The sequence below is a fragment of the Pongo abelii genome, chromosome 1 (assembly GCF_028885655.2).
Source record: "Pongo abelii isolate AG06213 chromosome 1, NHGRI_mPonAbe1-v2.0_pri, whole genome shotgun sequence".
NCBI lineage: Eukaryota > Metazoa > Chordata > Mammalia > Primates > Hominidae > Pongo > Pongo abelii.
Window position 1 is genome coordinate 111,730,887 of NC_071985.2, and position 14,031 is coordinate 111,744,917.

At 44.8% G+C, this 14,031-nt stretch overlaps 2 protein-coding genes and 1 long non-coding RNA gene across 4 annotated transcripts in view; 2 read left to right on the plus strand and 1 right to left on the minus strand.

The window, feature by feature from the left end:
* The window catches only part of LIX1L (limb and CNS expressed 1 like), a 24,564-nt gene extending 16,349 nt beyond the window's left edge, over nt 1–8,215 (plus strand). Inside the window, exons 4-6 of one of the 2 annotated variants that reach the window (XM_002810314.6) lie at nt 3,978–4,073; nt 4,684–4,761; nt 5,097–8,215. In XM_002810314.6, the coding sequence (XP_002810360.1) occupies nt 3,978–4,073; nt 4,684–4,761; nt 5,097–5,339 (417 nt within the window). In that variant the 3' untranslated portion in view covers nt 5,340–8,215. The remainder of the gene's footprint in view (nt 1–3,977; nt 4,074–4,683; nt 4,762–5,096) is intronic. The other variant, XM_054553625.2, reaches the window with a different exon arrangement.
* LOC134760454 (uncharacterized) overlaps nt 1–13,992 on the minus strand; it is a 21,326-nt gene extending 7,334 nt beyond the window's left edge. Inside the window, exons 1-2 of the long non-coding RNA XR_010137904.1 lie at nt 13,674–13,992; nt 490–605 (exon numbers count right to left, since the gene is read on the minus strand). This is a non-coding gene — a long non-coding RNA (uncharacterized LOC134760454). The remainder of the gene's footprint in view (nt 1–489; nt 606–13,673) is intronic.
* Nucleotides 1–14,031, plus strand: part of LOC100447686 (neuroblastoma breakpoint family member 12) — a 2,265,351-nt gene that overhangs the window by 1,803,832 nt on the left and 447,488 nt on the right.

Below are 14,031 nucleotides of genomic sequence, written 5' to 3' on the forward strand. Positions count from 1 at the left end.
CTTAACATGATATAGCTAGTAAGTGGTCACGCCAAGATTAGAACCCCAGTTGACTTAATTTAGTTACATCTTAGAAATTAACACTGCCATCTTCCTTCCTCTCCACAAATTCATTGATAGTCAGACCAAGTATCTGTTCTATTTGCATTTAATTAAGATGTAATTACAGGCCGGGTGCAGTGGCTCATGCCTGTAATCCTAGCACTTTGGGAGGCTGAGGCAGGCGGATCATCTGAGACCAGGAGTTTGAAACCAGCCTGGCTAACATGGCAAAATCCCATCTCTACTAAAAATACAAAAGTTAGCTGGGCGCAGTGGTGGGCGCCTGTAATCCCAGCTACTCGGGAGGCTGAGGCAGGAGAATTGCTTGAACCTGGGAGGCAGAGGTTGCAGTGAGCTGAGATTGTGCCATTGCACTCCAGCCTGGGTGACAGAGCAAGACTCCGCCTCAAAAAAAAAAAAAAGATGTAATTACATATACTAAATTACTTCAGTTATCTGCTTTGTGGGTTAGTTGTTGAATACTTTATTGAAAGTTGGTTTCCCTCTGTTATTTAGGACTCAGCTGTTTTTCTCCCATTATTCTTTGCCCCAGTCAACAGCATCTGCAGGGAATGAAAACATTTTTATATTAATCCAAACCAAATAAAAAAAGAAAAAGCCAGCTAAAATTTTTTGGAAAGTACATTTGCTACTTTTAGGTCACCTAATGGTATTATAAAATGAAACAGGGCTAGGCGCAATGGCTCATGCTTGTAATCTTAGCACATTGTGGAGTGGATGCCAGTAGATCACTTGAGGTCAGGAGTTCGAGACCAGCCTGGCCAACATGGCAAAACCCCATTTCTACTAAAAATAGAAAAATTGGCCAGGCACGGTGGCTCATGCCTGTAATCCCAGCATTTTCAGAGGCTGAGGCGGGCAGATCACGAGGTCAAGAGATCGAGACCATCTGGCTGACATGGTGAAACCCCGTCTCTACTAAAAAAAAAAAAAAAAAAAGAAAAAAAAATTAGCCAGGTGTGGTGGTGTGCGCCTGTAGTCCCAGCTACTCGGGAGGCTGAGGCAGGAGAATCACTTGAACCTGGAAGGCAGAGGTTGCAGTGAGCCGAGATCATGCCATTGCACTCTAGCCTGGTGACACAGCGAGACTGTGTCTCGAAAAAGAAAAAAAAGAAATATTGTGGCACATGCCTGTAATGCCAGCTACTAAGGAGGCTGAAGAATGAGACTCGCTTGAACCTGGGAGATGGAGGTGCAGTGAGCTGAGATCATTCCATTGCACGCCATCCTGGGCAACAACGTGAGACCCTGTCTCAAAAAAAAGAAAAGGAAAGGAAAAAAAAAGAAACTGTGGATTATGGAAAGTAGGATGTGCAGTATTTATCTGATCATGGGCTCTAAATTCATTGTTGATGTGGTGGCTCACGCCTGTAATCCCAGCACTTTAGGAGGCTGAGGTGGGCGGATTGTCTGAGGTCAGGAGTTCAAGACCAGGCTGGCCAACATGGTGAAACCCCGCCTCTACTAAAAATATAAAAATTAGCTGGGTGTGGTGGCGGGCGCCTGTAATTCGAGCTATTTGGGAGGCTGAGGCAGGAGACTCACTTGAACCAGGAGGCGGAGGTTGCAGTGAGCTGAGATTGTGCTATTGCACTCCAGCTTAGAGTGACAAGAGCAAAATTCTGTCTCAAAAAATAAATAACTAAATTCATTGTTATTGAAATTATGGTTCTAGGCCAGGTGTGGTGGCTCACGCCTGTAATCCTAGCACTTTGGGGGACTGAGGCGGGCAGATCACTTGAGCTCAGGAGTTGGAGACCAGCCTGGGCAGCATGGCGAAACTCCATCTCTACAAAAAAACACAAACAATTATCTGGGTATGAGGGCACGCGTCTTGTAGTCCCAGCTATTTGGGGGTCTGAGACAGGAGTATCACTTGAGTGAGGAGGTCAAGGCTGCAGTGAGCCAAGATTGCACTACTGCACTCCAGCCTCGGTGACAAAGTGAGACCCTGTCTCAAAAAAAAAAAAAAAAAAAAGAAAAGAAAAAAGAAAGCAATTATGGTTTCTGGCTGGGCGCTGAGGTTCATGCCTGTAATCCCAGCACTTTGGAAGGCTGAGGTGAGCAGATCACCTGAGGTCAGGAGTTCGAGACCAGACTGGCCAACGTGTCAAAACCCCATCTCTACTAAAAAATACAAAAATTAGCCAGGCATGGTTGTGCACACCTGTAGTCCCAGCTACATGGGAGGCTGAGGTAGGAAAATTGCTTGAACCCAGGAGATGGAGGTTGCAGTGAACCGAGATCGCACCACTGCACTCTGGCCTGGGCGACAGAGTGAGACTTCATCTCAAAAAAAAAAAAAATTATGGTTCCATAGTCTTCCTTTGGGATCTGTGTGGGATTGGTTCTAGGATCTCTCGAGGACACCTAAACCCAAGGATGCTCAAGTCCTTCATATAAAATAGCACAGTACAGCCTGGGCAACATAAGGAGACTTCATCTCTACAAAAAAATAATAAAATAATTAGCCGAGTATGGAGGCACTTGACTGTGATCCCAGCTACTTGGGAGGCTGAGGCAAGAGGATCACTTGATCCCGGGGAGGTTGAGGCTGCAGTGACCATCCACTGTATTCTAGCCAGGGTGACAGACAGAATGAGACACAGTCTCAAAAAAAAAAAAAAAGTACAGTATTTACATATAACCTATGCACATCCTCCTGAATGAATGCTCTAAATCATCTCTAGAGTACTTATAATACCTAATACAATGTAAATGCTGGGCCAGTCACAGTGGCTCACGCCTGTAATCCCAGCACTTTGGAAGGCCAAGGCAGGCAGATCACCTAAGGTCAGGGGTTCAGGACCAGCCTGGCCAACATGGTGAAACCCCGTCTCTACTAAAAATAAAAAAATTAGCCGGGCGTGGTGGCGCATGCCTATAGTCCTAGCTACCCTGCAGGCTGAGGCAGGAGAATCACTTGAACCCAGGAGGCGGAGGTTGCAGTGAGCCAAGATCGCACCACTGCACTCCATCCTGGGCGACAGAGCGACAGAGTGAGACTCCGTCTCAAAAAATAAATAAATAAATTTTTATTTTTAATTTAAAATTTTATTTAATTCTCAAAACAATCATTTAAGGTAGCTCTATGATTATTCCCATCTTACAGAAGAGGAAACTGCAGAACAGAGAAGTTAAGTGACTTTACCAAGGCCACGCTATTTGTAGGAGCTTCAGTCCATGCTCTTAACTTCTATGCTGTATTGGTTTTTTTTACATACTAGGCTTGAATGCAGGACAGTGTGTCTTAATTCTAACCCTGCAGGGTTACATAACCAATAGAAGACACAATAGGCCAATGTCCAGGAGACCACACTGCTACCCAGAATTTCCACACTTATACCACATTTCAGAAAGTCAGTACAAGAATGTAAAATATTTCATTAATAATGTTTATACTGACTACAGTTGAAAAATAATATTTTGAACATATTGGGTTAAATAAGATATATTATTAAAATTAATTTTACTTGTGTTTTTTTTTTTTTTGAGACAGAGTCTCGCTCTGTTGTCCAGGATGGAGTGCAGTAGCCCGATCTCTGCAATCTCCGCCTCCCAGGTTCAAGTGATTCTCCTGCCTCAGCCTCCTGAGCAGCTGGGATTTACAGGCACCCACTACCATGCCCGGCTAATTTTTGTATTTTTAGTAGAGACAGGGTTTCACCATGTTGGCCAGGCTGGTCTCAAACTCCTGACCTCAAGTGATCCGCCCACCTTGGCCTCCCAAAGTGCTGGGATTACAGGCATGAGCCACTGCACCTGGACTTACCTCTTTATTTTTACTTTAATGTGGCAGACAGGAAATTTTAAATTAAATATGTGGCTTGCATTATATTTCTACTGGACAGTACTGCTTGAGATGATAATCCTGGTTGAAAATCTATTTGTCTTTTCTGTTCCTCTACTACCAGGGCAACAGGGAGGAAGCTGACAACCCAAATACAGGGATTGGTGCCTTCCGATTCATGCTGGAATCCAACAAGGGCAAATCAATGTTGGAGTTCCAGGTACTTTCCCATGTACTTCCCTGGCTCTAATAACATGGGTCAGCCTGCTACTGTAATATATAATGGCTCCTACTAATTCCTAACCCATTGATACTGGAAAGGAAAGAAGGTTGTTACACTGTTTTTCAAAAATAAATACCTTCCTGGCTGGGCATGGTGGCTCACGCCTGTAATCCCAGCGCTTTGGGAGGCTGAGGCGGGTGGATCACTTGAGGCCAGGAGTTTGAGACCAGCCTGGCCAGCATGGCAAAGCCCCGTTTCTACTAAAAATACAAAAATTAGCTATGATGGCACATGCCTGTAATCCCAGCTACTTGGGAGGCTGAAGCACAAGAATTGCTTGAACCCAGGAAGCAGAGGTTGCAGTGAGCTGAGATTGTGCCACTACACTCCAGCCTGGGTGACAGAGCAAGACTCTGTCTCAAATAAGTAAGTAAGTAAATAAATAAATAAACAAATAAATAAATATTTTTCTTCCCCAAAGGCCTATCAGAGTTAGTGATGAGAGATGATTCTACAAATCCATTTTGTAAAAGGTTTCCCATGTAATTCTCATGCAACCTCCCAATATAAAATCACTGTCCTGGTACTTCCTATCCTCTTCCCCCAGGAGCTAATGACAGTTTTTCAACTGCTACACTGGAATGGCAGCCTTAAGGCCATGAGGGAACGACAATGCTCTCGGCAGGTAAGAGATTTTATGAGTGGGGGCGAATGAGGGGAGCACAATCTGTCAGTGGACTCTTTTGAGGTGGTTACTATGTTAGAAATAAGGTCTATTGTGACCTATGGTTGTGAATATTGAAAGCCTTACCTAAGTACCCTCTTCATTCCTATAATCTTTCCTATTTAAATATTAGCTGTGATTCTTTTGTCTGTCTTGCTTCCCATACCAGGAAGTTTCCTTTAAGAATCTCCTTGTTTTAGGTCTCTAAAGCTGAGTTCTTAGTCCCAGTTGGGTAAGTGTGGTATGATATGAACCTTTACCTTCTCAATGATGTTCACATTCCCCTCCCCTACCAGGAGGTGTTGGCTCATTATTCGCACCGGGCCCTGGATGATGATATTCGCCACCAAATGGCCTTGGACTGGGTGAGCCGGGAGCAGAGTGTGCCAGGGGCACTGTCTAGAGAGCTGGCCTCTACTGAGCGGGAGCTGGATGAAGCCCGACTGGCAGGCAAGGAGCTGCGCTTCCACAAGGAGAAGAAAGATATTCTTGTGCTGGCTGCTGGGCAGTTGGGCAATATGCATTCTTCCAACTGCTAGGCATCCACCCACATAACTCCCCAGCCTTTCCACGGCCTTTTTTTTATGTCTCCTTTCTAAGATTTAGGATGATTTTTTGTATATACTTTCTCAATTTTATACTTTAAAAATATATATATATGTGTATAAATTCTACACCTAGATTCCTATTTGCTAAGAGATCCCTTTTCTTACTTCCAGTTTTTGGATGTAGTTTTATTTGAAACATCTTCAATCCACTTTACAACAAAGAGCAGGTTGTCTTTGAAGCTTTGTTAGCTCTTAAACTTCCAGATTAACTGTGTAGTCATTTCAGCAGCACTAAAAGATTAACTCTAGTGTTCATGTCTCCTTCTTTTCAAATATCAGGTAACTTGAATAAGGATTATGTGCCCCACCCTTACTCTCATTCCTGCTTCCTCTTGGACTCAAACAGGGTATGAGTATGAAGATTTTGCCTTTAGTTCTTGAACTGAACCTGCTTGCTATCCCTTTCCTCCCCACCACTACCTTATTCCTTTTCTGCCTCCAAATTGCCACTTTGTTTTGAGGCTTCCTTCCCTACCTTATTATTCTGAAGGAAGTAGAGATCTTGCTTCTGACCACTCCTAAGAAACTGTCCAGGGACAAGATAAATTACAAACAATTCATGGGAGTTTACTACCTAAGTTGCTTCTAGGGCATATGTATACCATACTAGTAGTCTAGATTTCCGGATATACTCTACAGTAGATGGGGGTTATGGTTGAAACTGATTCTCTTTCAGTATTCCCTCTGCACATCTCCCCTACTCACTCAGCTTAGTTAAACCCTGAGTTTGGACCTTCCTGCCTGCAGCTATTAGTAGAAGGTAAAACGTATTTCCATATTTCCCTTCACCTAACATTTTATTTTTTGGAAGCGTTATCAGTCCTATTTGGTTAGTGAGAACCATGTTCCCCTTATTCCCGCTAAGTTGCTGCTGTTTACTACCTTAGATTCTCATTTGTTTTCTTTCTTTCCTCTTCTTCTACATTAATTATTAGAACATGAGTTGATCAGGAAAATTAAATGAGACTTTAGTATTTTGGCACTTCCTAATTGACACCTTGGGAGACTGCAGGAAGGGAAAGAGAATCAATGATTAGTTATTTGTGTGTGTGTGTGGTTTTTTTGTCTTTGAAGACAGAGTCTCACACTTTTGCCCAGGCTGGAGTGCAGTGGCGCGATCTCGGCTCACTGCAACCTCCGCCTCCCGGGTTCAAGCGATTCTCTTGCCTCAGCTTCCCGCGTAGCTGGGATTACAGGCACACGCCACAACGCCTGGCTAATTTTTATATTTTTAGTAGAGACAGGGTTTCACCATGTTGGCCAGGCTGTTCTTGAACTCCTGACATCAGGTAATCCACCCGCCTCAGCCTCCCAAAGTGCTGGGATTACAGGCATGAGGCACTGAGCCTGGACTATTTGTGTGTTTTTTGTTTTTTTTTTTGAGACGGAGTCTTGCTCTGTCACCTAGGCTAGAGTGCAGTGGTGCGATCTCGGCTCACTGCAACCTCTGCCTCCCAGGTTCACACCATTCTCCTGCCTCAGCCTCCCGAGTAGCTGGGACTACAGGTGCCCGCCACCACGCCCGGCTAATTTTTTGTATTTTTAGTAGAGACGGGGTTTCACCATGTTAGCCAGGATGGTCTCCATCTCCTGACCTCGTGATCCACCTGCCCCGGCCTCCCAAACTATTTCTGTGTTTTTCTTTTTTTTTTTTTTTTGAGACGGAGTCTCGCTCTGTTGCCCAGGCTGGAGTGCAGTGGCGCTATCTTGGCTTACTGCAAGCTCTGCCTCCCGGGTTCACGCCACTCTCCTGCCTCAGCCTCCTTAGTAGCTGGGACTACAGGTGCCTGCCACCATGCCTGGCTAATTTTTTTGTATTTTTAGTAGAGACAGGGTTTCACCGTGTTAGACAGGATGGTCTCGATCTCCCGACCTCGTGATCCGCCCGCCTCGGCCTCCCAAAGTGCTGGGATTACAGGCGTGAGCCACCGCACCTGGCACTATTTGTGTTTTTAACACCATTCTCCCCCACTTCTCTCCTGGGTGACATAAGAGAGAAATAACCTGTAGTACAGTAACTAAAGTATTCTCCTTTCAGAGAATTTTTTTGGACATCTCTAATATGTATTTCCCCCTTGTCTCTGTGATCTCTTATTTATACTATATTATTGTCCCATGTACTTTCTAAACTGAGCTTGGAACATTTAGTATTCCTGCAATTGGACTTTCCACTTAACAATTATACAGACTTTGCTTTTAGAAATAGATTAGGTTCCAGACAGAAAGTTCAAGTGTAACAACAACAGTAAAAATAGATTATGAAACAGGCCATAATTGGCTCTTTTGGATTTGATAGCGGCAAGATGAAAGGCAACTTTCTTGCTTTTGAAATCATGTTGGATAAGAGGTAAGGAATCCAGCTACAATTTTATTAGTGCTTGAAACGAGCTTCCTTGAATTCTCCAGGCCCTATCATTTTTTTTCTTACTAATCAGAAAAGAGCTGGGGTAGAAGCCCCATGTTTGTATTCCATGAAACATGTCGGGTTGGAGTAAAGGCAAAAATAGCTAGACATACCAGGTGTGTCTGTTTGTATTGATATTTATAAGCTGGCACTCATCAACACTCCTGTTTCTCCTTTCTCTGGGAAGTGTGGGTTAAGGGGTGTGAGTTGTGAGAAGAATTGCCCTCGTACCTCCTGGATTTATTATTTTTCTCAAATACCAACCAGTAAGATCCCGAATAACTTGAGAAAAATTGTTTCCTGATCTGTCCCCTTCTGGTGTCAAAGATTTTACTCATCTTCTTAGTACATTCTATGTATATGTATAATTTTATACAATTAAAAATAGATTTTTGTCTAGTGAGCCAGACTGACTCTTTCTTGAGACCTATATATTAGAGAAGTGAAGGGGTGGGCTGCCCCTCCACACCTGTGGGCATTTCTCACTAGGTGGAACGAGAGACTTGGAAAAGAAAGAGACACAGAGACGAAGTATAGAGAAAGAAAAGTGGGCCCAGGGGACCAGCGTTCAGTATACGGAGGATCCACGCCGGCCTCTGAGTTCCCTTAGTATTTATTGATCATTATTGGGCGTTTCCCAGAGAGGGGGATGTGGCAGGATCATAGGATAATAGTGGAGAGAAGGTCAGCAGGTAAACACGTGAACAAAGGTCTCTGCATCATAAACAAGGTAAAGAATTAAGTGTTGTGCTTTGGATATGTATACACATAAACATCTCAATGCCTTAAAAAGCAGTATTGCTGCCCGCATGTCCCACCTCCAGCCCTAAGGCGGTTTTCCCCTATCTCAGTATACGGAATATACAATGAGGTTTTACACCGAGACATTCCATTGCCCAGGGACAAGCAGGAGACAGATGCCTTCCTCTTGTCTCAACTGCAAGGAGGTGTTCCTTCCTCTTTTACTAATCCTCCTCAGCACAGACCCTTTACGGGTGTCGGGCTGGGGGATGGTCAGGTCTTTCCCTTCCCACAAGGCCATATCTCAGGCTATCACGTGGGGAGAAACCTTGGACAATACCTGGCTTTCCTTGGCAGAGGTCCCTGCGGCCTTCCGAAGTGTTTTGTGTCTCTGGGTACTTGAGATTAGGGAGTGGTGATGACTCTTAACAAGCATGCTGCCTTCAAGCATTTGTTTAACAAAGCACACCCTGCATAGCCCTTAATCCATTTAACCCTGAGTTGACACAGCACGTCTTAGGGAGCACAGGGTTGGGGGTAGGGTTACAGATTAACAGTATCTCAAGGCAGAAGAATTTTTGTTAGTACAGAACAAAATGGAGTCTCCTATGTCTACTTCTTTCTACACAGACACAGTAACAATCTGATCTCTCTTTCTTTTCCCCACAAGAAGCTCTGAAACATCCCTGTTCTTTTACATATATACTAAATAAGAATTTTTAGGCCAGGCACGGTGGCTCACGCCTGTAATCCCAGCATTTTGGGAGGCCGAGGCAGGTGGATCACAAGGTCAGGAGTTCGAGACCAGCCTGGCCACCATGGTGAAACCCCATCTCTACTAAAAAAATTAAAAATTAGCTGGGCATGGTGGTGGGCGCCTGTAATCCCAGCTACTTGGGAGGCTGAAGCAGGAGAATCGCCTGAACCCAGGAGGTGGAGGTTGCAGTGAGCCGAGACTGAGTGATTGCACTCCAGCCTGGACATCAGGGCGAGACTCCGTCTCAAAAAAAAAAAAAAAAAAATTATTAGCATTTTTGGGGTGGTAGAAATGATTGCACAAGGCAGCCTGCCTCCCTTTCTGCAGACATTTAACCTGGAGTTTGTTCTTGGCCCTTTCTCCTCAAGCTCTACCTACTCCCACTGGCAATCTCACCCATTATGGTGACTTGAACTCCACTATACACATGACTCTCAAATCTATTTCTTCCTCCCCAACCTGTTTTAAGCTTTTACATTTACTTTCCACATACTTGACACGGCCATCTGAATATGACAAAAGCACTTTGAAATATATCCAAAATAAAAAACATTTCTCCATACTCATTCCTCTTTGACTCTCTAGATCTATTATTCGAATTATTATTATTATTATCATTATTTTTGAGACGAAGTCTTGCTCTTGTCCCCCAGGCTGGAGTGAAATGGCGCAATCTTGGCTCACTGCAACCTCCGCCTCCTGGGTTCAAGCGATTCTCCTGCCTCAGCCTTCTGAGTAGCTGGGATTATAGGCGCCCGCCACCACGCCTGGCTAATTTTTGTATTTTTAGTAGAGACAGGGTTTCACCATGTTGGCCAGGCTGGTCTCGAACTCCTGATCTCAGGTGATCCACCTGCCTCGGCCTCCCAAAGCGCTGGGATTACAGGCATGTGCCACCACGCCCGGCCGATCTATTATTATAATTATTATCTACACTGTTACCTAAGCCACACACCTCAGATCCACCCTCAACTCTTCTCTACCATAATGTAATCAGTCACTTACTGTTGTGTCTACCTCCTAATATGTTGTTGTTTTTGAGAGGGAGTTTTGCTCTTGTTGCCCAGGCTGGAGTACACTGGTGCAGTATCAGCTCACTGCATCCTCTGCCTCTCGGGTTCAAGAGAGTCTCCTGCCTCAGCCTCCCAAGTAGCTGGGATTACAGGCACCCACTACCACACCTGGCAAATTTTTTTATTTTTAATAGAGATGGGGTTTTACCATGTTGGCCAGGCTGGTCTTGAACTCCCGACCTCAGGTGATCCGCCCGCCTCAACCTCCCAAAGTGCTGGGATTACAGGTGTGAGCCACTGCGCCTGGCATACCTCCTAATATGTTTTGTCCATATTTACTGCCTGAGTTTAGGTTTGGTCCTTTCTCATCTCTAGACTGGATCACTACAATAGCTTCCTAGCTGGTCTTCACCTCCATTCTTAACATCCTCCATACTACTGTCATATTTCTTTATAAAATACTTATGACTGTGACACTCCCTTGCTTAAGCCACCATTGAACTATCTTTCCCTTTAGCAGCATTTCCCAAAGTTTTTTTTTTTAATTTTTTTTGAGACAGGGTCTCACTCTAATGAGCAGGCCAGAATGCAGTGGCGTGATTTTGGCTCACTGCAGCCTCCGCCTCCCAGGCTCAAGGAATCCTCCCACCTCAACCTCCAGAGTAGCTAGGACTATAGGCACACACCACCACGCCCCAGTAATTCTTTTTAAATTTTTTGTAGAGGTGGAGCTTGCTGTGTTGCCCAGGCTGGTATTGAACTCCTGAACTCAAACTATCCACCTGCCTCAGCCTCCCAAAGTGCTGGGTTTACAAGCATGAGCTACCATGCCTGGCCTACCATTTCCCAGTTTTATATGTGTTCCTGAGATGATTTTAGATGATAGATGGGTAAATAGTTTTTAATAGTTGTGCTTTTATCTGAATTTGTAGTAGAAAAATACTGATTTTCCTTTCAGTGTAAATTTATGTTTAAAGTCAGTCTATTTAAGGAAAAATAATAAGCAACAACTAGTATGGGGACTATTTTCAAATATTAAAAACCAGGAATACTCAAATATTTGAAGTAGGTAAATTTCTTGCTTATAGGATAACTTCCAAAATCCTTAGCATAGCAGACCCTAAACTGTATTTCCAGCTTTATTTTCCAGTCACATAGCATCAGGCAGACAGAATTTCCTGCCATTCTAATATTCATTCATTCGATAAGTATCTACCAAATGTCTACCATGAGCCACACATTGGGCTAAACTTCAGGGATTTTAGTTGTAAATAACTATCTCTGCCATAAGGATTACATTCTAATGGGAAAAACAGACAATAAACAAGTTAGAAAGTAAACAAGGTAATTAAAGATTCTGACTGGCCTAAGCAACATGGCAAGACTCCGTCTCTACAAAAGATTTTTTAAAAATTAGCCGCCTGCAGGAGCGTGTGCCTGTAGTCCCAGATATTTGGGAGGCTGAGGTAGGAGAATCACTTGGTCCTGGGAGGTTGGCTGCTGTAAGCCATAATTGCACCACTGCACTCAGCCTGGTTGACAGAGTGAGACCTTGTCTTAAAAAAAAAAAAAAGAATGAAAGAAGATTCTGATTTAAGTTCTGTGAAGGAAATACACAGTTAAAGACAGGAGGGTAGAGAAGACCCCTTTGGGTGACAGTACTATTGAGACCTTAAAAATGAGGTCGAACTTGGCCAGGCGCGGTGGCTCACGCCTGTAATCTCAGCACTTGGGGAGGCCGAGGCGGGTGGATCACAAGGTAAGGAGTTCAAGACTAGCCTGGCCAATATGGTGAAACCCCGTCTCTACTAAAAAAATTTTAAAAAGCTGGGCGTGGTGGCACGTGCCTGTAGTCCTAGCTACTCCGGAGGCTGAGGCAGAGGAATCGCTTGAACCCAGGAAGTGGAGGTTACAGTGGGCCGAGATCGTGCCACTGCACTCCAGCCTGGGTGACAGAGCAATACTCCATCTCAAAAAAAAAAAAAAAAAAAAAAGAATGAGGTCGAACCCAATATGTGAAAAGCTAGAGGAAGAGCACCAGGAACAGAAAGCTGCGGGGAGCAGTGTCTCATGCCTGTAAACCAAACACTGTGGGAGGCCGAGAAGGGCGGATGACCGGACCTCAGGAGTTAGAAACCAGCCTGGCTAACAGAGCGAAACCCCGTCTCCACTAAAAATACAAAAATTAGCTAGGTGTGGTGCCGCACGCCTGTAGTCCCAGTAGTCCCAGCTAATCAGGGGGCTGGGGCAGGAGAAGCCTTGAACCCAGGAGACGGAGGTTGCAGTGAGCCAAGATCGCATCACTGCACTCCAGCCTGAGTGACAGAGTGAGACTCCGTCTAAAAAACAAAACAAACCAAGTTGCAAAAGCCCTGGGATGAGAAAGAGCACACCATAGTTGGGCGAAAGAGCAAGGAGAGCTTCATGGGTGACGGAGAAGAACGGTGGTTGAACAGGTTGAAAACATAGGCAGAGCAGGCTTTGTGAGTTTTAATTTTTATTCTAAGTGCAGCAAAAAGCCAAGGAAAGAGCCGGGTGCATGGTTACACCCCTGTAGTCCCAGATGCTTGGGAGGCCAGAGGATCCCTTGTGCCCGAGTTTCAGGCCAGCCTGGGTAGTATAGCCACACCCCTCTAACAAAAAGGGTTTTTAAGCCGGGCGCAGTGGCTCATGCCTGTAATCCCAGCACTTTGGGAGGTGGAGGCTGGTGGATCACCTGAGGTCAGGAGTTCAAGACCAGCCTGGCCAACATGGTGAAATCCTGTCTCTACTAAAAATACAAAAATTAGCCGGGTGTGGGGGCGGGTGCCTGTAGTCCCAGCTACTCAGGAGGCTTGAGGCAGGAGAACTGCTTGAACCTGGGAGGCAGAGGATGCAGTGAGCCGAGACTGCGCCACTGCACTCTTAGCCTGGGTGATAGAGCGAGACTACGTCTCAAAACAACAAGAAGGGTTTTTAGTAGGTATGTAACCAACTGATTTTTAAAATGATCACAGTACCTACTGTGGAGAACGAATTAGTGTCTCCTAATCGCTTTTTCAATTTTATTTTTCGTTTTACTCTTTTTCACTTTTTTTTTTTTTTTTTTTGAGACAGAGTCTCGCTCTTGTCCCCCAGACTGGAGTGCAGTGGCAAGATCTCGGCTCGCTGCAACCTCCGTCTCCCGGGTTCAACTGATTCTCCTGCCTCAGCCTCCCAAGTAGCTGGGATTACAGGCGCACTCCACCACGCCCAGCTAATCAACCTCCGTTTCTCGAGTTCAAGCGATTCTCCTGCCTCAGCCTCCCGAGTAGGTGGGATTACAGGCAGGGAGTTTTATATTAAAAAAAAAAAATTGTTATCTGTCTCACCAATCGTATTGCAACCAAGTCTGTTAGTTTCCTGAAGAGAAATTCGGTGCTGCAGGTTCCAGAAGCAGCTCTTTATGCCCGCACTGCTGCTGATCAGACTATTTTTTAAAAACGCTCCTAACATACACCACGCTGCCTCAGAACAGGGTACAGGCCTGGGATTTTTGAAAGAAAAGTGTTTCTTCAATTACCATTTCCCAGTTTGGGATGAAGAGACGTAAAGAAGCCCTCTAATAAGGAAATTACGCCGGGCCTCACTGTTAATAGTACAGTATTTATCAGCAACTACCGCGGTTAAGAGGAAGCCACGACCCCTATGGTCTGTACCTCCTAAGATGGCAGGATTTAGCTTGCGACC